This window comes from Eretmochelys imbricata, chromosome 2 (genome assembly GCF_965152235.1).
Source record: "Eretmochelys imbricata isolate rEreImb1 chromosome 2, rEreImb1.hap1, whole genome shotgun sequence".
In the NCBI taxonomy this organism is placed as follows: domain Eukaryota; kingdom Metazoa; phylum Chordata; order Testudines; family Cheloniidae; genus Eretmochelys; species Eretmochelys imbricata.
Genome location: NC_135573.1, coordinates 107513695 through 107539157, shown reverse-complemented (window position 1 = coordinate 107539157; position 25463 = coordinate 107513695). Strand labels below are relative to the sequence as shown.

The window sequence follows — 25463 nt, the reverse complement described above, 5'->3', positions numbered from 1 at the left end:
CCCACACCTGGAACAATGCTGCTTCCCCCTGCTGCAGAGGAAAATAGGTGATTAGTAACTGCTGATAGTAAGGGGGCACAATGTAAAGGTTATGGTGGGGCAAATTGGACAATAGAATGGGGACTTAGAAGCAAATTAGCAAGGTCTTGCTCAGATGGTGCACAAAAATGTGTCATTGATTTGCAATCTAGCTGGCTTTGAACCCTACTAAAGTAAATGAGAATTTTATGCCCTTGAACTGCTATATGAGACAGCTGATCTATCTTTACTTCTGTATTACCTATTTAAAAAGACCAGTCATGGGCTAAAATGTAAGAGACCGTTTTCCTGTAACAGCTATATAAATGGGGATACCAGGCCAAGATGCTTATTTCAATAATCCATTACTCTAGTCTATTTCAGAGATTTGGGCTTAATTCTCCACTGTGCCCAAGTGGAAGGATCCCCCAAAGACTTTAAGCCAGCTGAGAACTGGGTATATCAGAGCCTAGCTCTGCCTCCTCCCCTTCCCTCACATGCTGTGTCTCCTCCTTGCCTCCAGTAAGCCTTTGCTTTCCCTTATGCCACGCAGTGGGTTCCAGTGCAGTAGATGGCAGATGCAGAAGGCAGCAGAAACATCATTGCCACTGGGGAGATTCCTTTGTCTGTTTCAAGTTCACTCTCTGCCGCATAAACTGACAGCTGTCCCTTCGGTCTGTAATACCAGGGACGGATAATGGTGTGATCATCTTAGACCAGGTTTACTTCCTCTGTCATCACTGACCTGCTACATTCTGTTTGGCTTTGGGAGCAGAGCAGATCTATTGCATCTCTCCACCAGACACCTTAGCAGCTCAGCTTTTGGAAACCTATTGCATTGCTCAGTCACTTCAGTTATACATTTGACCTGCTTGCTTTATGGCTGAAGCCTTAAATTTCTCTTTTCATTTTAGTTTTTGTTACACTAAAGTGCAGGGAACAAACAATAACTAACCGTATGTTTGCTGAGGATTTCTGGAATAACGTAAGCCATAAGATATTTTTGCAGCAGTACAAAAAAAGAATTACATCTACTAGGCCAATTTTACCCCTGGTGTAATTTCACTGCAGTCAGTGGAATTACAACAGATTAATTATACCCCTAGCTTTCAACGTGCAACAATATGGCATACCTTCCAATACCCCACTGCACAAAAATATGCCATACTTTCCAACCCAACACTCTATACAATACAGCACACCTTCTAATATCCCACTCTGTATACAGTATTTTCAGAGCTTGTAATTTATAAGCCCCTATTAGGTATCCATGTATTGTTATAGAAATAATATTGAAGTATGTATCCATGTAACACTCAACCACTGCAGGGATGGGTGCAGTAAGGTGACACTCAGGATTACTGCACACCTGTTGTGTACTTTGCACCTGATGGGAGAGAGCAGCTAATAACACTTTGTCCTTATCCTTTCTTGGCAAACTCTTTGCAGTGAAAACATTGCCATCAGTGCTATTTTCTGAATTTCCAATGTGAGCTGGAAGTGGCTCTCTCGTTACATAGCAAGACCACCAAAATGCTACTCTGGGAATAGGGCGCTTATGGTGTAGACCTACAGAAACCAGAGTGCTAATGCAAACAAACCACCTGACCTGTCCAAACTTCTTCAATCAAAAGACTTTACATATGAAATGAGGCGCCACCTCCGAATGTGCTGCTAAGGGCATAGCGTGAAAGGAGGCCATCAGCTAAACATGCTGTACAGCTCTTCCAGCATTAGATACAAATCACACTCCCAGCAAAAACAGGAGAGGGGTTTGTGGCTCTCTGAGGAGCCTAGGCTCTCAAGGCTATGAGAGGGTGAATAATGAAAACCAAAAGACACGTTGCTGGAAAATACACCCACAGCTCTGCTTACTGTACAATAGAGCAGTTTCCCACTTTAAAGCCTATACCTGAGGGAAGAATGGAATGTGGGGATATGACATTGACCCACCCTGTCTAGACTAGGAAATAGGTTGTATTGAAAAACGTGATAGTTCAAGCATATTAGCAAACATGTTTTTAAACACTGCCTATTTTCCCAGTTTAGACTTGCCCATTCAGAAGAGGGGCAAGGAAACAAGGAAGAGGCACTGGGCATGTTGGAAAGTCCCAGTTCAAATCACTTGAACATCCAACCAGAGAGCTCAAGCAGATACACCCCAGCCTAGAGAACTCAGCTGGCCTTGAACTGCTCTTGTCAACCCCAATAGTAGGAGCCTTAGCAAGGTGAAGTTCACTTGTCTGCAGACATGAAGGCATGAACAGAAAATCCCTGGGAATTGTGGTCCTACCATAATTAATCCTAAGGGATTCATCATATGAGGGAGGAAAGCCAGGGTATTTTAATTCTGACCTGGGATTCTGGGTGGGAGGGCAATGGAGTGAGACAAACAGACGCCCAGCCAGCCAGCCACATGGCTGTTTCCTTGCTGTGGCCAGCAGACTCCCAGCGCTGGCCTATGCTGCCCCCTCACATCCCTCCATGATCCCCCACATCATCCCCAGTGTCCCCGGCAGCCCCTCCTTCCTCCCTACTCCCTCCGTCCCCTGAGTCCTCCCATTTTGCCCTGTCACTGCAAGAAAGAAGCTTACCAGGGCAGGGCAAGCAAATGCAGAGCACAGGCAAGGTGGTACTCCTCCTGACCTGAGGCATGTACCTGAGCACAGCTGTAACTCCTCGCCCGCTCTGGAATGCGCCCACCCAGGTGCCTGGGGAGGGGCACATGACCATTTCTGCCCCTCCCTAGCGTCGCTCATGAGGGGAATTAAAGAGACTCTCTCACATTCTTAGGACTTTACTCTTTTCCTCAGGGGTCCCAGCATAATACTCCTTCTTGCTGTGGGCAAATATCTTAACAACCTCAGCTACATGGAAAAAATCATTTCCAAGAAGCATATCAGCCAGGAGGTGTTCAATCTTCCCCACAGTCAAAACACTTCCCAAATCTTCCCACACTACCTGAGTTCTAGCTAGTGGTACAGGGTATCTGGTTCTGTCCACATCTACAGTTTCAGCCATTTGACCAGGTAATATGCTGGCAGCTGGGGTCATGCTCTGCTTAACCAGAGAAATAGGAGCCCCTGTATCCTTCCGTCCTAAGTATTCCCTGCCATTAATCCTGACAAACCTACTGTGTTCCATATCTGGTTCTGTAGAGCTAATCTCACAAAATCAATATGATAAGTGACAAGCACCCAAGGACCTTCTGTGCTCAGCAACAGCATTAATATTGGCTATTTGCTGCCTGCTTCCTCCCAGCACAGGACATTTATTGCTCAGGTGATCAGTAGAATTACAGTGATAACACCTTTTGGGTTCTTCTGTTTTCACAGGAGATTTGGGATGAGGATTAGAGGAATGGTTTTGGGGAGGTGAATCCCCAGCCTCCCAGTCACTCTCTCTTTTTTCCTCAGGGGTAAAACCCTCAACCACTTTCCCATCAAATCTTTCATCTTGTTTACATATCTCCATTACTCATACCAGCACCCCTCTTAAGATCTCTAAATTTCACTCAATATGTTTCAGGAGTAATCTGAAATTATTTCAAAACTATTTTTTTGAATTTACAATAATCTAAAGCATCCTGAATTGGCATTTCATTTAATATATTCAGAGCTTTACGAGTTAACTTTGCAACCAAAGTGGGGATTCTCTTGCCGTCAGGAATCTGATGAATCACACACAGCCTAGCAAAAGTAGTGAAATATTCTGCAATGTCATCTATCTTTGTATGCACGGCACAATTGTTCCCATTTGTGGATTTTTGGAGAGGTGGGAATCAATGGTGGGCGGGGTTTGGTTCTGCTTCTCTAGCGAGTCCAACTGGTGCTTTCATTCTCTCTCTTTTTCCTCAGCTTCCTGGACTTTTAGCTCCAGGGCCTGCTGATGTGCTAACTTCTGGGCTTCAGCTTCTCTCTCTTTCTCTCTTGTCTCTAGATGCTTTAGTTCCAAGATTCTCTGATGTTCTTTCTATTTTTCTGCCACCTGCAGTCTGTACAGTTCCAGCTTTGCAACTGCATTACTCTCACTCATCTTTCTGCTTTTTCTGTCCCTACTTCCCTTTCCTTAAATAAGCAAATAGAAAATAACAGACTTGTAACCTTCTCTTTAACTGTTGTCAGCCACCACACTTAAAGTCTCCCTTAAAATCTCTACACCAGTGGGTGAAGTGCAAATCTCTCTCAGAACAACAAGCTGTGCATTTGACCCTGTTTGCTGCACTACTGTGATGGAGTTCCCGGGGTGCAACCTGGACAGTGGGACTGCTGAGCTCTCTGTCCCACCAACCCGGCGTATTGCTCTCACACTGTGATGCTGTTGCTAAGCCACAAAGCTCTGACAGGTACTCCACTTACAGACATCCATAGGCAGGGACACATCCAACTGAGTTACATGAATGCTTTGCCAGCCACTCATGAACCAACAATAGAGATGCTCCAGCCAATTCCCCCCAGCCTTGAACCCCAGAACTATACTGTTTTGCACTGGTTAGAAGCCTGAACAATGTAAATTCATTACCCAGTTCGCCCTCAATCTGGAGAGGACGCATGCTAGCCTTTGTAAACTGAGCTGAGATTTCTCAAGCACTTCAACCAAAATACACTCTTCAGGTAAAATATAAAACAAATGTATTAACTACAGAAAGAGAGATTTTAAGTGATTCTAAGTAGTACGTGTAGAGATCAAAATTGCTTACTTAAGAAACAAAAATAAATTTGCAGTCTGAATTCTACAAACTAAACAGGATTTGAATCAAGCAGATGATACAAGCAGGTTACAGATCCTCAACACACAGGTTGGGACTCATTTCCAGCCTGTGACTATCCTCCCCAGTTCAGTCTTTGTCCTCCAGACATTTCTTCCAGGTGTTGCATTGGGATGGGGAGAGATCAAGTGATTATGTCACTTCCCCTCTTTTATAGTTTCTTCCAGCTTGCTGGAAAGATCTATGCCTGTGATGTGGGGGTCCATCGCTATTGGTCAAGCAGTGTCCATTGTCTACGTCAGGGGTCTCAAACTCCTGGCCAGTGGGCCATCTGCAGCCTGTGAATCTCCCCAATGTGTCCGATGGGGCTCCAGCAGTTTTGGGTCCGGGCGTCTCCCTTGGCCCCACCTGCCACCCCCTGGGCGCTCCCTGCAGGGGCCCCGGCAGCGCAGCTCCAGTGGCTGCTGGCCCCTCCCTGCGGCCCCAGGGCGGGCCGGGGCTGTGCCTCCGCACATTGCCCCGCCCCGAGTGCCCTGGCAGCCAATAAAAATCTGCGGGACCGGTGCCTGGGGGCAGCAGCGCGCAGAGGCCCCGCAACACACCCTGCCTTGGAGCCCAGGTAAGTGCCGCACCCCCTAACCCCCTCCCAGAGCCTGCACCCTCCCCCCCTCCCCACATACCCCCTTCTGCCCCCAAATTCCCTCCCAGAGCCTGCACCCCCTCCCTCTCCCCACATACCCCCTCCTGCCTCAAACTCCCTCTCAGAGCCTGCACCCCCTCCCCCTCCCCACACACACCCCAGCCCCCAAACTCCCTCCCAAAGCCCGCACTCCAATCCCCTACCCCAGACCTCCTCCCCCACCCAAACTCCCTCCCAGACCCTTAGGCAGGTGGGGGGCGGAGTTTTGGGGAGTGGGTTACGGGCGGCATAAGTGACATTATTGGCCCTCTGGGAGGATTTGACAACTGGCACTGGCCCTAAGGTAAATTGAGTTTGAGACCCCTGGTCTACGTGTTCTCTCTGAGATGTCTTCTGGGATGGCTGCTGGGAGAGTGGATCCCCTTTAATTGGCCATCAGCATGTCTGGCTACTCCATTATTGTACCTGAAAAGGCTTGTTGTGGGTGTTCCCAATCTCACAACATATTTCAGTAACGCACACACAGCAAAACATCATAACTTCACATACAATGATAGCACATACAATCCAACAGGATATTAATGTTCAACAGATCAAGACTTTTAGAATGATTTCTCAGAGGGCATACTTTGTACAAAACATATCATAATTATATGTCAGTGGTGAATATGGGGATTCCAGGGTGCTACTCTGAGGTACAGAATGTCACAGTAGATTTTCTTTTCTTTTAAGTTGGCTTTTCTTCCTCACTCAATCCTCTTCCTCAAAAAAAAAAAAAAAAGGGGGGGGGGGACAGCTGAAAATGGGCTGCTTTCCTTGTATGAAAGAAACAGCACACTTTCCCCTCCAAGTTCATCATTTGTTTAAAACTCAGTGGGTTTTTTTCACATGGCTTTGTGTCCTGGCTTCTCTGCAAATTCAGTCTCTTTCTCTAGTGAAGCTGAGCCATGCCTATTTTGTAACAGTTAACGAAGGGGAATGTAGCCCATCTTGCCAGGACCAACCATCACAGATGCTATCCTGTGACTGAATAATAAATTGTATATTAACATAGCAACAGCAGTCACTTCAAATTGCAGTGATATGGAGGGCAGAACAAGAGACATGTTTCTACCTATCACTGCCTTTTATGGATATTCCATTTGCCTTACCACTAGCCTGTTGGGTGGGCCTCTGAAGCTGTTTTACTTTGTATGAATAATTAAATATTGATTAGAGCAGGAATGAGACCCCCATGTCATAGATGAATGCCATAACCACTGGGCCATAGGGTATTCTGGAATGGGTGTGTCTCATTCTTTCCTGTTGAAGCTATTCCACTTTGTATAAAATAGCTGAATAATCATTGGGCCATGGAGAGTGAGTGAGTGAGAGAGAATAACTCTGTAGCCTGGTAGTTAGGGAACTCACATGTCATGTGGAACACCCAAGTTCAGGTTCCTGCTCCAGTGAATTAATTATCCATACAAAGTGGCAGAGCTTCTACAGGAGAGATTGAGAGAGGTCTACCCCACAATAGCCGATAGTTTGGTGGTTAGGGCACTCACACGGGAGGAGGGAGCCCTGGCGAGAAGTCCCTGCTCCAGAGCAGGAATCTGAACCTGAGTCTCCCACATCCCGGTAAGCTTTCTAACTGCGGGACTACTGGGTATAAGGTGTGAAGGAAGGGGTGGCAGCGTTGCCAGCATGAGCACCACGACCACCTTCTCCTTCTAGCCATTTTTTGTTTGTTTTTGTTTTGTTTTGTTTTTAAGATTTAAAATGCCTGGAAATGAAATGTTTAGTTTCAAGTTGAATGAAATAAAATTTGTGTTGACTTTTTCAATTCACTTTGGGTCGAACCAATTTTTTTCCTCCAGAATTACTGGTGAATCAAAAAATCTGTTATTCACCCAGCACTACTCTGTCAATCTGCCTAACTTCTGGGAGCAGTGCTGCCTCCTTTCTTGTTACCATCATATCTGGATCATCTGAGAGAAATCCGTGGCTGTTAGAAATGCTGTAAATTTCACATAGTTGGTGACATTACTTCTGATGGAATTGAAATTAAGGACTGAACTTTGGTATTCAAAAGAATGGATTTATCACATGGCTAACAACTTTTGCTTGGCACATATTATTGTTTCTTTAAATACACTGCATCCTTTAATCAGGGCCACTTAGGCTTAAGATTTATCTCTATGGCTGGCATTGTTTTGGTTTGCCAATCCTTAAGCACCTTGGCTGACTTTACTGTGGTGACTGATATTAGGATTTGCCCTAAAACTCCACAAAGCTAATATGAGGACTTTTTGTTGTATAATTCTGTTAGCAATCTTGTATGTACTGTCTCACTCCCTTGTTGGTGATGGGAACTGGACGTAATGTCTTTGCTATCAAGTTGTATCCCAAAAGCTTGGAATTCAGATCTGAGGACCTTTGGATTATGGTTAGTGGCTTTCATCTAGAAAGAACAAACAATAAAAGATGCTTTTTAACTTTTTCTGCTGATTTGTGGAACTAGAGAAAATTTCTAGAATTTCTAGAAATCTAGAGAAATAGTAAAAGATTGGTCTAATGCTATCAGATTGGTGTAATGCTGTTAATTTCAAAAGCTAGTGCTGTGGTTAAGGGAGGTACTTTCAACTGTCTAGTCATTCCGAGGCAATTCGCATGATTCCGTCTTAAATTCCACCTTCTACCATGTCTTTTTGTGCCACCAAACAGGCTTTTGAATTTTGTGAAACTCTAGTGTCCTTCATATGTATCCTTTTCAATCTGTCTGCCTAGAAAGCTTCAATACCATTGTCTGGAGGCCCAACCCTGATAAAATTGCATGTGAAAAATACTGATTATCACTGGACATAGCAGCAACTGAAGATTTTACATAGTTGAAACTGATCAAGGTAATCAGTAAACAAAAAATAGGTGACATCTTCATATGAATTATCACATGACACTAGCTGAGATGCCACTTACACTTCAGCCTTAGTGAAGAGAGCCAGTTCTGGTGAAGAGCCTTAAAACAATTGAACCGCGATTTGGGAGTTGATAATCCCAGTGAATCCAATGGATGAACCCTCCTCTAGAGCAGAAGATGATCTAATCTGCAGGAGTTTCCTCAGGGCTCAGGAGCTTGAGGGCCTGCTGCTTTGGGCTTCATTCTCATCTCTTCTTAGTAGAGCTTTGATAGAGCCTCTGTTCGCGTGCCCCATGCTGCTTTTCTGGGGTGGCTTACTGATCTCTGCTGCTGCTGCCTTTTGTGAAACACTGTAATGTTCTAAGTAGACTCACAGCAGCACAGACCTGCACCACAAACATCAGTATAAATTAAAATGGACTTTTAGAGCAACTGAAACTCCTCTCTCACACACCTAAAATTATTTTGACAACAATTTTGCTTTATTTACCATTTCATAGGGATATGGTGGGAATTAATGACTATACGGTATTTGCAGACAGGAAATGCTGTGTAAAGGCTACATATTTATTATTTCTTTCCTGTCTCCTGCTTGCAATGCTGTAATTGTTTTGGAGTGAAGTAGAGAACACCTCTTCCAAAAAAATTACATTGTGTACTTTGTGTTACTCATATAAAAATAAGAAATATATTTTGTGGGGTTTGGCAAATGCCTGATTATGTGGTAATCTGGTCCAGAATTGTATTGCTTTGGAATATTAATATTGTGTTGCTAAACTATAAGATGACCAAAGGTAACTTTGGAGTGGCCCATTTTGTGCCTCACAACAAATGGTTTAAAAAGGTCAACGATTAGATTCCTGTTAACAATTACTTAGCCACCAGCATAGCTTTTTTTTTTTTTTTTTTTTTTTTTGAAGTGATTTCTCTCACTCAGCTTTGCTGGTTGTACATGAGATCAGTGCAAAAGAGTGCTATAGTGTTTGAATGTCAAAGCGGAAACCAAAAAAACTTCATTTCTTAAATATGAATTTAGCTTTTTTTCTTAATAATCAAAACATCTGAATAAGGTAAAACTGACACTTCAGATTTGTACTGAACTGATTACTCAGCAATGGGAGCAATTGGCTTCTCCCCCATGCACAGAAGGCTCACAAAGCAGATCCATAGTCCTGTCTCAGGAGTTTGCCCTTTGGAAAAAGTCTGTTTATTATTGATCAAGTTTTCCTTTTCTCAATTTTTTACCAAAAACTAAAAGAAAAATAAGGCTCTGAAGAAAGGAAAAGTGAGAGAAAAAAGGAAAAAAATTAAACAAGTAGTAAAATACTATTTAGCGCTGAACTACTGATATTGGGCAAAATCTTCAAGGTTGAATTAATACAAACACCAGATATATATGCACAAATCAGGTATTTGCATGCACTTCTGGTATGTGTGCATATCTGACTTTGAGCATCTGACACATGATATAGTAGGATAAAAATATTGAAAGTAGATTTGGAAATATATCAGCATCATCTCCCAGGCATACCACATCAATTAATTTCTTAAGAGTGTGAGGTGTTTTCATTTGTGTTTTAATTATTCTATATTGCACTTTTTCTTAGTACACATGAATTAAAATTAATGACAAAAAGACATTGCATGAATAGAATTGATGTTACATGTAATGACATAATGTTTTCTATGATATTTCTTTCTTCTGGGTGTGTGTATGTGGTATTTCTGTCACAGACATAAAAATAAACAACGCCCACTCATGAGTCCCTGTTTCACAGCAAACATCCTTCCGACTGAGGATGATTGGGTAAGACTTAAAGATAGGACTGCTCCTTTATTGGCTAAAAGGAGCATGTTGAACAACACAAGGCACTCATCAAATTTCCACTTCCGCCCACCAAACTGAGACACTCGAATCTAGAATCTAATCAGCTCCTCCCAACATGGCATTGCAGAACACTACAAATGGATTAGCCCCATTCCATAATTATATGAAGAGACATTTTTCTTCTACTATGTATTTTCTAATATTTGGGACTTTCTTCCCTGCTAAAACAAAGACCTGTCTTAGATACTGTGATTTTAATCTATATTTATAACATTGAAATATTGCTGGCAAATAAAATTTTTAATTGATTATTTATCCAACGTTTTAAATACTGGATTTGAAACCTTTCATAAACATTAAGGTCATATGAGACCACTAGGATCAGCTAGACTGATTTCCTACATAACACAGGCCAGAGAATTTTCACTCACTAATTCCTGAATCAAGTCCAATGACTTGTGGTTGAAGTAGCACATCTTTTACAAAGACATCTAGTTTTGTTTGAAAGACTTCATATGATGAAGAATCTCCCTTATCCTTTGAAGGGATGTTCCAGCAGATAATTATACTCACTGTTAAATATTTCTTTTTTATTCATATAATTTCAGCCTTCAGCCATTAGATCTTATGTCTTTGTCCACTAGATTACAAAGACCTCTAATATCAGATATTATCTTCCTGTGTTAATTATTTATAGATCTTATTGAACTACTGACGATTTTTTTCTGGTAGGGAATGTGTACTATGAAGATGGTATACGATGAAGCAGGCACTGTGGGTAAATGTTGTACATAGTAATCATTTTGATATATTCAATACTGAGAGTTTAACAATGTGAGCAAAGTTCTAAATAATTCTATTTAACATATGCAAAATGCTTAATATACTTAAGGACTGATGACGGTCCATAAATGAGATTTGTATGATAACTATGCACACATTGTATGAGTTTTGGTCTGCTGGTATCTCAGCTTTATCTTAAAATAGAGTTTTATAAGCACCAACAATTAATTATTAGGTAAATATGTACTACGGTGCATTGTTTTTCTTTTTAAAATAGTGACATACTATTTATCATTTTTTTTCAACTTTAGCCAATCCACGATTAACATATTTTGTTTGGTAAAACAGAATTGTTCAGAATTATTATTCTGGTATGTTAATGAAGAAGTGCTCACTTGCAAATAACTATTTAGTCAACAACTACAATCTGGCAGCTTGTTTTAAAAAAGATGTTAAAATGCATAGCCACTGGTCTGGTATATTGAATGTGCTATTGCAAAAAAACATTCAGCAGTCGTATCACATTTATCACTTTTATGAATCTTTCGCTTTGGTCCCCCTGTAAACCCTTGATGATATTCCTGTCATTCAACCATATGCCTCCAAAAGCATCAATTGTTCTAAGGTTTTAACATACCTGAGGAAATGGGGGGGAAAAACCAAACCCTCCAGTGTCTAATTTTTGATCATCTATAAGCTGCCTTTAAAATAAAATAAAATCATATTACCATATCTTCATTAACATTATCACCCTCTGACCATGTTCTGATGTTTGTATTAGCCGTCTTAGATTCATGTATTCAAAGGCAGTTCTACTTATCCTTTTGAAAAGAGGGCTGATAAATATTTATACATTTTAACTCTTTCAGGCAGTGTTGCAATTTTCTATTTTTAAAGCCATTAAAATACTTATTGGAGAAATTAGTTGATGTTAATTTTTAGTGGTATTTTTCCAGCTTCTAATATGCTGAATAAGTGGATTCTTGGCAAATTTTGCCTTTAAAAAAAAGTTTTTCTTTCCATGTTATCCATTTTGCTCTGTTCCTCTCTTTTCCATGGGCAGGTAGGAATTTTCACCTAAAATGGAGATACAATTTTTCTACTCTTTCATCACATCAAACTATTGTTTACCAGTTCCTGGTGCCTCTTTACTTAAGTCAATAGAAATGAAGGTGCTCCATTATTGTGGTCTGTGCATTCTATCTAGCCTCCCCGACCTTTGCACTTTCCCTGCTTTCCATCATCTGAAAGTTAATGAGCTTGTTTTCCTGTCTCTGATGCACTGAAGCTGTGTCTACATTAAGGCTGGCTATGCTATACTTGAAACGTGACAACGGCACAGCTGTAGGGCTTCACTGTAGACATTGGTTTATTTACATAGTATAAACAAGGCTTCAGTAGGAGAACCTTGCTCCTGATGCAAAACATGGAATTTGCTAAAATGAAGATACCTAAGTTCTTGTCTACCAACTTTTTTATGTGTTGTGAAGCTGTTAACAAAAGAATTCAATAAAAGAAGACTGAGTATAGTTGCTTTAGCAACTGCCACATCATATAGGACTTACATCACCTCTAGAATATGTAGCACATCTTAAAGAACTGCATTCACTAATACTAGCCATGAATGTGAATAGTTTAAAATATTTTAATAAGGGAAAGTTAAAGGGATATAGTGTTTTTAAGACTGAAATATCTCTAAGCTTGATAGGCTCATTTCACCAGAGGTCGGAGGTTTTTTAAAAAAAGATTGAAAGAACCCACAAAATAAAATCTGTGTTCACCATACAGCTGGAATGCATGTGAAGTTGGAGTATGGGTGTAATTTGCTAATAGTTTACAAGGATTTGTTTAAAACTCCATATTATGTCCGTGAAAATCACCAGAAATGGAAGGTTTCCTATACTTATTTTTGATCGCAAAACTGACATTTCCCCAAAGGCAACGCATTTACCAATGCACACCTTTTTCATGTCTGATGTTTCGGTTTGTGAATCTTGCATCCAAATTTCAAGCATGAAGAGAGGTGGGGAAGAAATGCAGGACCACATAACACCTACTTAAGTTCCTTCCCTTTTCTTTCATGTATACTTTCTCTGCAGAGATTTGTACATAGTTTGGTGTCTTTTGTCAGATGACATGAAGAAATTAGGTAGTGGTTTTAATCAGAATTACATTAAAGTAATGGCTGAGGAGTCAGAGAGTAGATGTTCTAAACATAATACTTTGTATTTCTGTAACAACTTTCATGAGTTAGTATTCACTATACTCTCTGAGCTGTAGAAATATTATGATCCACCTTTACACATGTGGAAACTGAGGTGTGGAGAGGATATCTAATCTACCCAAAGTCCATAGCAAGTCAGTGGCAGAGCTAGGAACAGAACCCAGATCTCCTGCCTCCCTGTCCTGACCTTTAACCACACAGGTCGGGCTTACAACAGAGTGAGCGGAACAAGACAGACCAGAGTAAATTCCACATCTCTGAGGACTTTTTTTCATATGATAATTTCTTATAAGGTTAATCAGACTTAAAAATGTAATTTGGCAGAAATGATAAAAAATAAACTAAAATTCTGATTCCCTTTTAGAACAGAGGAGCAATGAAAAGGAAAGAGAGCAAAACATAAATTTACAGAAGTTAAAAGGAAGCAGTTACTTTGAGGACCGGTTGTCGTTTTTAGGTCACTGCTGACATCTCTGAATATAATTTTCATGTGAAGTGCATGGCAGGGCTTGTATGTGCTTGAAGAATCTACATTTTCACAGCAGGAGACCAAATCAGAATGAAGCAGTCAGATGCAGGTGCACAGTAATAGAAGCAGGCTATTTACCCTGAAGCTGGAGTACTGGGCCAAGAAAGCAGAAGCACTCTAGCTCCATCTCTCTCTCTCTCTCTCTCTGGTAGCTGTGCCAAAAGTATTCATAAGGGGACCAAATAATTCTTGTTGAGTTGTGTTTAATGAGATGCATTGCCCACTGCTGAACAACTGAGGCACTTTCTTTTGTTGTGCTAATTAGATACTATTAGAGCTGTCTGTCTTTAACTTATACCTAATCCTTCCTGCTTGCTCATCCTCAAGCCAGGCTGGCAAAGGGTCGAAAGATGGAGGTTTATACTGTGTGCATCTGTTGCATAGACCTGTTTTAAACTCTTAAATAGTGTAGTGGTAAGAGGCATAGTATGTGTAGCATGTGTGTAAAGTGTATATACACATCACAGAAAATAAAATCATTGCAATTTAACATTTAGAGGCTGATCAGTCTAATAAAGCTAGTCTAAAAGTGCCTTATTTTTTGATCCTAAGCATGTCAGTTTTGTTCATTTGAATTTACAATGAAATAAAATGTGAAAGCTTGGTAAAGTTTGGCTGCTTTGTGCTTGGGATTCTAGCTTGTCCTAATGAGAACTGGTACCTTGACTATGCCCAAAGCTCTTATCAAAATAGCAAACAACCTGAAAAATGTAAGTAAGGAAAAATCACTGACTGATGTAAAGCATAAAATGGCAGTATTTAGCACTGCTGGGGCTAACCTGCCAAAATGATCTAATTAGTTTGGTGAGCTCAGTAGTGTCTCTGTTTTGTTTTTTAAATGCACGTAATAGCTGTATTTGAAATTTGCTTCAAAATACAGCTTTCATTCTCTGTGTAAAAGATTGGTAGTCTGTTTTCCTCAATAATTAAATTGTTGGTTTAGTACATAAGGCAGCATGGTCTGGAGGAGTATGTATGGCAGGGGTGGCCAACCTGAGCCTGAGAAGGAGCCAGAATTTACCAGTGTACATTGCCAAAGAGCCACAGTAATACGTCAGCAGCCCCCCATCAGCTCCGCGCACCCGCTCCCAGCACCTCCCGTCCACTGGCAACCCCTTCCCCTCCCTCCCTGTATCTCCCGATCAGCTGTTTGGTGGCGTGCAGGAGGCTCAGAGGGGGAGGAGCGAGGGCATAGCAGGCTCAGGGGAGGGGGCGGGAAGGGGTGGAGTGGGGGCAGGGCCTGTGGCAGAGCCAGGGGTCGAGCAGTGAGCACTCCCCGGCCCATTGGAAAGTTGGCACCTGTAGCTCCAGTCCCAGAGTTGGTGTGTATACAAGGAGCTGTATATTAACTTCTGAAGAGCCGCATGTGGCTTCGGAGCCACAGGTTGGCCACCCCTGATGTATGGGACTAGGAAACTCCTGAGTTCTGGTCTTGATTCTAACACTTATTCACTGTGAAGCCTTGGAAGTTTCACTTAATCTCTGTCTGTTTCTTCAATTATAAAATGGATCATAGAGGTGTTGCTATAATTAACAGGTTAATGTTTGCATGATTCTGAAGATGCAAAGCCCAATGTGGGGTTAATATTTTGGTGTTATGCAAATGTAATTTATAATATAAATATAATGTAGAAAACAGCAAGGGGGAAATCCATCCATTCTGCCATCTGGAAGTGGCCAGCATTGATAACACCTCCCCCACACCCTCATTCCAGCAAGATGGAGGTCATCTTATAAGAGTTCTGAAAGGGAGGAAGTAGACACTTGTTGTTCATGTCAGATTTATACACAGTTTTTGTACTAATGTAACTATGTTGGTGAGGGGTGTGATTTTCTCAAAATAGTCACATTTGTACAGCCCCCACAGTTATATTGATAAAAAGGTGCCTTATACTTGTATAGTTTGTTTCCCTTCCCATATGGTATTAGTTATACTGCTATAAAGCATCTTTATACTGATATAATCTTTATACTAATATAAGTGCATCCACGCTAGAGGATTGCACCACTTGACCTATTCCACTTTCAAACTGGGATAGTTAAAGCAGGACAAAAATTGTGTGTTGACAAGCCCTAGGAAAAACACTGATGGTCTCTGTTGGAGGTTCTGGTACCAGCTTTATAAATGGAGATGTTGGTATCGTACAAACTGGAGAAGCAGCATTGGATTGCAGAAAACAGAGGACGGCAGTAGAGAGAGTGTGGGGGAAACATGGACTGAAGGAAAAAGGAACTTAATATGTTTGGTCACATATTTCTATGGAGAGAAATTGTTAAGAAATCTTTGACATGTTGCCTTCATTCCTCAGAGCTTTGTGTACACACTTGCGCTCTCTCTTGTCACACTGCCCTCCACCCGCTGTAATGCGAAGAATGAGCATTTAAGTTGCTTAAATGATTGCCACAAAATGCTTAATTATAGTTCCTGAGAAATTTGGTCTCTGATGGCTAAAGATAATTTTGGCCCCTAAGAAGTAGATATAGTAATTTGAAAAACGATTTAGGGGATGGGACGTAAGAATGCTCTTTTTCATGCACATCGTTATTAAAATGTTTATTAATTATTTAAATATTGAGACGTTAGAACAATTTACACTGAAAAGAAGGGGCATTCTAAACTATCAGTTGCTTAAATTAGAGCATGTCTACACTCATCTACAGAGCGATCGATCCAGCGGGGGTCGATTTATCTCGTCTAGTGAAGATGCAATAAATCGACCGCCAAGCACTCTCTCGTCTACTCTGGTACTCCACCGGAGCGAGAAGCATAGGCAGAGTTGACGGGACAGCGTCAGCAGTCGACCTACCGCAGTGAAGATACCGTGGTAAGTAGATCTAAGTACGTCAACTTCAGCTACGTTATTCACGTAGCTGAAGTTACGTAACTTAGATACATCCTTGCCCCCCATGTATACGGGGCCTTAGTTTAGGCTTTCTGGTAAAGAGGGCTAAAAATATTCATGCATCTATTTATCAGAATACTTGGTTAGCGCAACAAAAGCTTGCGGTAGAATTTCTGTTAACTGTTAGTATTTCAAAATACCATATAGAAAGGAAACTTTTTTTCTGTCGGGTCTAAACTCTGTCAAAACCATTGCTCTGTAATTTTTGGGATCAAAGGGCCTGATCCAGCCTCCACTGAAGTCAACAGAGAGACATTCACTGACTTCAGTGGAAATTGGATTGAATCCTACCAAGATTTTGTCAGTGTAAGTCACTGGAGACAGCTATCGATAACGTACTTTGCAGTATATTATAAGGCCTTGTTTTATGACAGCATTGTAAAACGTACAGAAATGCAGGTGTTCTTAAAACCTTTCTAAAAACTATTTTTAGCCCAGAGAGGCTGTTTAAACATCCCCACCCCCAAAGAAGTGCAGATTTCCGTGAGCCTGAGAAAAGAAGAATGCATAAACAGTCAGGAAAATTACTGTATTCCCTGAAGAGCGTAGATCACATGCTCTGGCTGTTGTGAGTGATTAATCAAAATAGAAAGGTTATAATTTTCATTAACTAAATAAGAATAGGACCATACTTTTTTTCCCAAGGGTAATTACAATGGTTCATTGGTGACATTACACTGCAGTAATTAGTCTAAAGTGGTATATGGGGTCAGTCTTTTGCAGTGACACTAGAAATATGTTTTCATCGTTTAAGGTCAGAACCTTGTATTTAACATATCTGAGCAGCTTTGATAAAAACTAATCTGACTAAAGCCAGAAAAGTTGTTTGACATTTCCCACCATTTATTCGTTTTAGAAAATCTGTCAGCTGAAAAAATTGCATTTTATAATATTCCAAAAAGGAAAAGCTTAGTTACAAAATTATTGTGTCATAATTTATTGTAGGATGAACAAAAATGATACATAAGTTTATTGAAATAATTTGGTTACCTGTTACGAGATTTATAAACTGCCTGGCAATTGTTGTGTGTAGGAAGGGATTGGAGCAGTTGTGCTTGTTGAACTCTCATTGCATACAGTGTAACTGAGAAATTAGCATTTGTCTCACACAAGATGTGTGGCAAGTCTGCTGCTGCTGCTCTTGCTATTTTTCAAACTGTCTACAGGAAACAGTGAAATCCTGCTCCAGTAAGATTCCTGGAGTCTTTCTAAGCCAAAACTCCAGGGCAGACTTCCATTTAGTTCCAAATATTGGGTAAGAATTGTTCCTGAGTAAGTTGCAGAGTCATTTTCTAGACTTCAGAAGTCAGCTTTCACATATACTTTTGAAAATAGACAAGAGGAGAAAAACAATAATAAAAATACTGGTTTTCATTTATGGGTACATATGTGAAAAGACAGCAAAGATGACTATTATGACTTCTGACTTGTTATCCACATATTTAACTCTTTCAAAGGAGGGGTAAAACTGAGTATTCGCAGTATGATGGACAAGTTTCAGTTTTGCTAGCTACACTCTGCCTACTTATATTTCTCCTTTATTATAATTGGAATACACTGTGCTCATTCTCTGTCTTAAAGTTGTAGTTCCCATATGCCCAGTAACATAATTGATTAAATACAACTTTGTATTTTCTCCTCTTTTCCCCATGTTCGCTAGAATTTTGAATGTATTAAGTCTGTGACTACCCAGTGGATCAAAGGGGCCTATGTTCATTGGGCCCATGTATCCTCCTGAAGGCCTTGTTCAGAACAGCTGGCAATGCATGTATGAAAAAGCCACGGCTTATTTCAAATTACCAAAACCATTGTGTTCTCTACTTAAATGAAAAAATTTTGTGTTCTCTACAATTATTTTTCACATATGAATGGTGATGCTTTTGTCCCCTCCAACTAACAACGTCTAATGTTTAAGCTGATTTATCATTTTTAATTACAGCAACAAAGATGACTTTCAGTTCCTCCATTCCTCTGCATTTATTCCCAAGAAATCGCCCACTCAAACAACAGCTGCCATCCTGAAGGCTTTGGCTTTTTTTTGGGCTGATGTTATTCACATATGTTATCTTTTGACAGCAGTCTCTTGTCCAATTTCTCTTCTGCTGCTGTCCTTTTTACACTGCACCTGTCCACCCCACTGTCTCGAGGTAGGATAAGAGGGTCCCAGAAGCAGCATTCATATGGCTCCAGCTGGAACTCCTCCAGCTCAGTCTTGTCTTGGACCTAAGGAAGCAGAATGCTTACTAAACCACCTGACATACGTGAGACAGTACAGAGAACGTTAAGCGATTGGACTAGAACTCCCAATATCCAGCTGAAGTTGGAGTAGGTTGATGTTGCTGTGGTGATGTATCAGTATATTTTGACAGTAAATTACAATGTTGGTAAACATTGCAGTACAATGTCAGGACATGAGTGATTGGTCATTTTTGACCTTCTTCAGAGCCATACAATGGCAAAGTGTTGCCCCAAAAACTGAGCAGTGCTGGTCTGAAGCTTCCTCCCACTCTTTGCAAAAAGATGTACCATGGGCCCACTTCCTGCTGTAGTACTGCAAACCCATTCTGAATTCCCCTGGGATCTTAAAATTCATTGCCAGAAATTTCATGGAAACAACAGCTTATGTACCAAATGACTGGAGGATAGCTAATGTGACGCCAATTTTTAAAAAGGATGCCAGAGGTGATCCCGGCAATTACAGGCCGGTAAGCCTAACTTCAGTACTGGGCAAACTGGTTGAAATAATAGTAAAGAACAGAATTGTCAGACACATAGATGAATATTATTTGTTGGGGAAGAGTCAACATGGTTTTTGTAAAGGGAAATCATGTCTCACCAATCTACTAGAATTCTTTGAGGGGGTCAGCAAGCATGTGTACAAGGGGAATACAGTGGATATAGTGTACTTAGATTTTCAGAAAGCCTTTGACAAGGTCCCTCACCAAAGGCTCTGAAGCAAAGTAAGCTGTCGTGGGATAAGAGGGAAGGTCCTCTGATGGATCAGCAACTGGTTAAAAGATAGGAAACAAAGGGTAGGAATAAATGATCAGTTTTCAGAATGGAGAGAGGTAAATAGTAGTGTCCGCCACGGGGTCTGTTCGTACTATTCAACATATTCATAATGATCTGGAGAAAGGGGTAAACAGTGCGGTGGCAAAATTTGCAGATGATACGAAACTACTCAAGATAGTTGAGTGCAAAGTAGACTGCGAAGAGCTACGAAGGGATCTCAAAAACTGGGTGAGTGGGCAACAAAATGGCAGATGAAATTCAGCGTTGATAATGGCAAAGTAAAAACACTGGAAACCATAATCCGAACTACACACATAAAATGATGGGATCTAAATTAGTGGTTACCAAGAGATCTTGGAGTCATTGTGGATAGTTCTCTGAAAACATCCACTCAATGTGCAGCAGCAGTCAAAAAAGCGAACAGAATGTGGGAATCATTAAGAAAGGGATAGATAAATAAGACAGCAAATATTGTATTGCCTCTATATAAACCCATGGTACGTCCACATCTTGAATACTGTGTGCAGATGTGGTCTCCCTATCTCAAAAAAGATATATTCAAATTGGAAAAAGTACAGAAAAGGGCAAGAAAAATGATTCGGGGTATGGAGCAGCTTCTGTATGAGGAGAGATTAATAAGATTGGGACTTTTCAGAGATGACTAAGGGGGGATTTGATAGAGGTCTATAAAATCATAACTGGTGTGGAGAAAGTAAATAAGGAAGTGTTATTTACTCCTTCTCATAACACAAGAATTAGGGGTCACCCAATGAAATTAATAGGCAGCAGGTTTAAAACAAACAAAAGGAAGTATTTCTTCACAGAGCTTTGGAGCTGTGCTCCAACTCCGCTCCAGCTCCAGGCAAAAACCTGGAGCTCCACTGCTCCGGGGCTGCTCCGGGTTCCACTCCAAAGCCCTGTTTCTTCATACAATGCAGAGTCATCCTGTGGAACTCTTTGCCAGAGGATGTTGTGAAGGCCAAGACTATAACAGGGTTCAAAAAAGAACTAGATACATTCATGGAGGATAGGTCCATCAATGGCTATTAGCCAGGATGGGCAGGGATGTTGTCCCTAGCCTCTGTTTGCCAGAAGCTGGGAACGGGCAACAGGATGGATCACTTGATGATTGCCTGGTTCTGTTCATTCCCTCTGGGGCGCCTGGCATTGCTCGCCGTCGGAAGACAGGATACTGGGCTAGATGGACCTTTGATCTGATCCAGTATGGCCATTCTTAAGTTCTTATGTAAGTAGAAAGCTCTCTGTTCAGGGGAAGTGTTCCCTATAATCTTATTATACTGACAGTTGTTTCTAGTGGCCTTTAGACATGCACTTGCAAAACCCCTCTGGGGATTTGAATTGGATGATTGTTATACTGAGAGAAAAATAGCATGGAAAATTTGGGGACATAGTATTGTTACATTAGATCTGTTTTACTAAAACTTTAATTCTATCATTATTTGTAATTACAGAATTCCCTGAGAACCATTGATAGATACTTAAACTGTGTTATAAATAACTCTCCAACATTAAAATGTGTGCAAACAAGCACAGTTTTCTCCCTGTAGGAGTCTCTCTATCCTAGTCTCTACCAGCTCTTAATCCATAGTTATTTCTACTAATTTTTAAAGAAGATCCAAACATTATGGTTAGTGTGTTTTTTCTTCACTACTTACTACTTGAACTGTGTAAATGCAATCAGTTCATCTGGGTCTTCCTAGCTTTCTCAGAGTGATTGTTTCATAAGACCTCACAGTTTCTGTGTAACAGCCATGTCTCAGATGTGGTGGAAGTGATTTTTCTTTCTTTAAGTGACAGGTGGTCTTTAATGGAGTTTTGTTTACGTATACTAAATGCTTAAAAGCTAGGACATGTTGACGAGTCTCTAAATGGGGGATAAGAATAAAAGCAATAAACAAATTCAGTTTGCTGAGAAGCTGTAATTTGAAGAATGCATTTGTCAAGTCAGAAAAAATCCAGTCTACGTTCAGATAAAATGTTCAGCTACAATTGGCCCAAGCTAAAAACATGGATGTGAATATCCCTGAGCTAGGGAAAAGTCCAGATCTAAACTTCTTAAGGTAGCATACGAATATATCAAACCAAAACCACTCATTCAAACATCTCTGAACTTTTAGAAAATTCAGGTGTTGATCTATACTTGATAACTCAGGCCTATCTCTAAATACACTTGACTCTCCATGCTCAACTTTTTGGCAATGTCATAAAATATGATAGGTGCCTTTTAAAAGATATTCTTCACAGTGGGCCATGTTTGGAGATAATAAATATGTTATAGCTTTTTTGTCCCATGTTCATACTCCCTTGAACGTTATTGAATCTGTGTTGTTAAAAGATTTCCTCCTCACAGTCAGTCTTCTTAATCCAGGAGTGAAAATCTGTGATGACTACACCTATTGCCATGGGAATGAATGTGATGTCACAAATACAGCATTGTGATATCGCTGAGGAGGAAGATGGGCTGTAAAGGAATAAACCATTTTTGTTTACACACTGTCTTGTGTAGAAAATGTGGTTAAAGAATTCTGAAAAATGTGAAAGGTGAATGGACTTGTTTTATCCTTCTATATCTGGAGGTTTTCCACAGTATCACAGTTCCTCATCACTCACAGATGGTTATTACTATTTCATTGTGTCATTATGAAATTTCTACAAATTTGGATCTGACAGCAGCCTGTGTCTAGCTCATTTTTAAAAATTATTGCAAATAATACAGAAAGATGCTGGGGCTTTGTTTGACTTTGTGGGGTTATGGACAAAGGTGTATGTCTAAAATATTTTAATTTCTGACAACCCTATTCATAATGAGTGGAAAAAATCGGATTGACTTTTTGCATTGAAGATTCACATTTGAACAACACGTATATTACACCATGCAATTTCAAACTATGTTAATTTCATGTAATCAAATGGTCAATATTATCTTACAGGCAGTTTAATTCATTTAATTTTCGTGTTTTAGCTGCTAAATTAGCCAAAGGCACTCTGTTAAATTCAAGAGGAAGTTTCTGGAGCATCCTCCTTCAAGGAGTATTTTATGGGTTTTACTCTCAGACTCACTTCTTTACCTTTCTATTTTTCAGGTTGGCGAGAGACAGAGAGTTCTAGTAACAGAAGAATCTTTTGATTCCCAGTTTTATGTTGCTCACAATCAGTTCTACGAGCAGGTACTGTAAATAGTAAACAAAATTAAAATCTCAATAATTTTCTCTTTACTTTCTGGTAATATCCCTGAACCAGTCCAACAGTAAAAGTGCTACAGTTCAAAAGACAGGCAAAGGAAAAAATGCTGCCTGCCAAGAGGAGTACAACTATCTAGATTGGGGTCTCAAACACAAGGCCAATGGGAGCTTCGGGGGAGGTACCTGGAGGAGCGGCTAGGGCAACACGCAGAGTCCCGTGCACCTCTCCACACCCCCGGTCCTGGCCGCTTCCCGGAACGGCACAGTGGGAGGGCAGGGAGGGACCCGCCCCCCCAAACCCCTCCTGCAGCCGAACCCCCCCCTCTGAGCCCCCTGCTGCACCCCAACCCCCTGCCCTGAGCCCCCTGCTGCACCCTGACCCCCTGCCCCTTCCTGCACCCCAACCCCCTGCCCTGAGTTCCGTGCTGCACCCTGCACCTCTCCTGCAGCCCCTGGGGGCAGGGAGGGGGCAGAGTTGGGGTGGGGAGTTCAGGAAAGGGGTTGGAATGGGGGCAGGGAAGGGGTGGGAAGAGGCGGGGCAGTGGCAGGGTCTCACGGAAGGGATGGAGTGGGGGCAGGGCCGGGGCAGCGGCAGGGGAGTGGTCAGTGGTGCGGCCCTCGGGCCAATGTACTAGTCCTCATGTGGCCCTTGTGGTCGTTTGAGTTTGAGACCCCAATCTAGATTCATTAATGGGGATTCTGCATTGTGGTGTGTTGTAGCTGTCAAAATACCATAAATGAATTTAAAAATATCTAATGGATATTTGTGTACATGGATACACACAAAAACTGATGATTTCCAGTAATCTTTCAGATAGCACTTCTGGACAATGCCATTTGGCAGAGTCTTTGTTAAAAAAGAATAGAAAAAAGGCAAGAAAGATCTTGATTCAGAAGGAGCTTTTGCCTCTCATGTTTAGACTCATAGCACTTCAATCTTAAAAATATGCAGTTTGTTTATGCAATTTGTTTTTAAGTATTTGCTTGCAAATGAAATCCTTCCACGTAGAACACAACCCTTCTGAACTACAATATCTGCCTCACAAAATTATCAGCGTTACTTAAATGCAGAGAATTTGCCCCCAGACAATAAGGGTTAAATTAGTTTTCTTGCAATTGTCTGTGTTTCACTTAGTTTTTGAAAAAAAAAAAATGTTAAGCAGTATTCCTGAGTATGGTATCTCAACTGCCATGAGAGAGAAACTATTGGTGATGACTGTGTATGCTGCACATAATTTAATGTACTTTCTTTTACTGCCATATAACATTGCAAGCACCCGTCTGATTTTCTGCATAGTGTATGGTAGATCTCTTTCAGCATTGTGTCACCACTTGACCTGCAACCTTGGGTGCCTTACAGTGCTTTGCTGCTGTAGCTCCCAGCCTGCGATGCTCACAGCAAGCCTACAAGCAAGCAGTTCACACCCTGAGTGTCTGTGCTAGATAGCCCTGTCTCACCAAAGACTCTTAAGTAAAGAAAAGAATCATGGGATAAGAGGCAAGGTTCTCGTGGATAAGTAACTGGTTAAAGGGTAGGAATAAATGGTCAGTTTTCAGAGTAGAGAGAGCTAAGTAGCAGTGTTCCCCAAGAATCTGTACTGGAACCAGAAATGATCTGGAAAAAGGGGTAAACAGTGAGTTGGCAAAGCTTGCAGACAATACTAAATTACTCAAAATAATTAAGTCCAAAAGCAGATTGCGAAGAGTTACAAAGGGATCTCTCAAAACCGGGTAACTGGCTCACACAATGAGAGATGAAATTCAGTGTTGATAAATGCAAAGGTAATGCAGATTGCAAAACATAATCCAAACTATGCATACAAAATGATGGGATCTGAATTAGCTGTTACTACTTGTGAAAGAGATCTTGGAGTCATCATGGATAGTTGTCTGAAAACATCTGGGCAATATGCAGAGGCAGTCAAAAAAAAGCTAACAATGTTAGGCACCATTAGGAAAAGGATAGATAAGACAGAAAATATCATAATGCCACTATATAAATCCATGGTACGCCCACCCTTTGAATACTGCATGCAGTTCTGGTCACCCAATCTCAAAAAAAGGTATATTAGAATGGGAAAAGTACAGAGAAGGACAACAAAAATAATTAGGGGTATGGAACAGCTTTCATATGAGGAGAGATTAAAAAGATTGAGACTTTTCATCTTGGAGAAGAGATGACTGAGGGGAGATATGATAGAGGGCTATAAAATCATGAATGATGTGGAGAATGTGAATAATAAGTATTATTTTTCCCTTCATTAATTACATTGGGTGAACCAGGGATCACCCAATGTAATTAATAGGCAGCAGGTTTAAAACTAACAAAGGGAAGTACTTCTTCACACAACACACAGCCAACCTGTGAAACTCATTGTCAAAGGATGGTAGAAAGGCCAAAAGTATAACTGGGTTCACAAAAGAATTAGGTAAGTTCATGGAGGATAGATCCATCAATGGCTATTAGCCAAGATAGTCAGGGACGCAATCCATGCTAGAAGCTGGGACTTGACAATGGAGTAGATCATTCGATAAATTGCCCTGTTCTGTTCACTCCCTCTGAAGCATCTGGCACAGTCCTGTTGGAAGACAGGATACTGGGCTAGATGGACCCAGTGTGGCCATTGTTCTGTTCTAACTTTTATGCAAGAATATTAATGATCAGTGAGTTACTGATTTTTCAATGACACATTACGTGACACCATTTAGATACAGA

General features: G+C 40.9%; 1 protein-coding gene across 2 annotated transcripts in view; it reads left to right on the top strand.

Annotated features, from left to right (window-relative positions):
- The window catches only part of CDKAL1 (CDKAL1 threonylcarbamoyladenosine tRNA methylthiotransferase), a 652485-nt gene that overhangs the window by 590970 nt on the left and 36052 nt on the right, over positions 1-25463 (top strand). For both annotated transcript variants that reach the window (XM_077810573.1, XM_077810572.1), the window contains one exon: positions 22649-22732. In XM_077810573.1, the coding sequence (XP_077666699.1) occupies positions 22649-22732 (84 nt within the window). The remainder of the gene's footprint in view (positions 1-22648; positions 22733-25463) is intronic.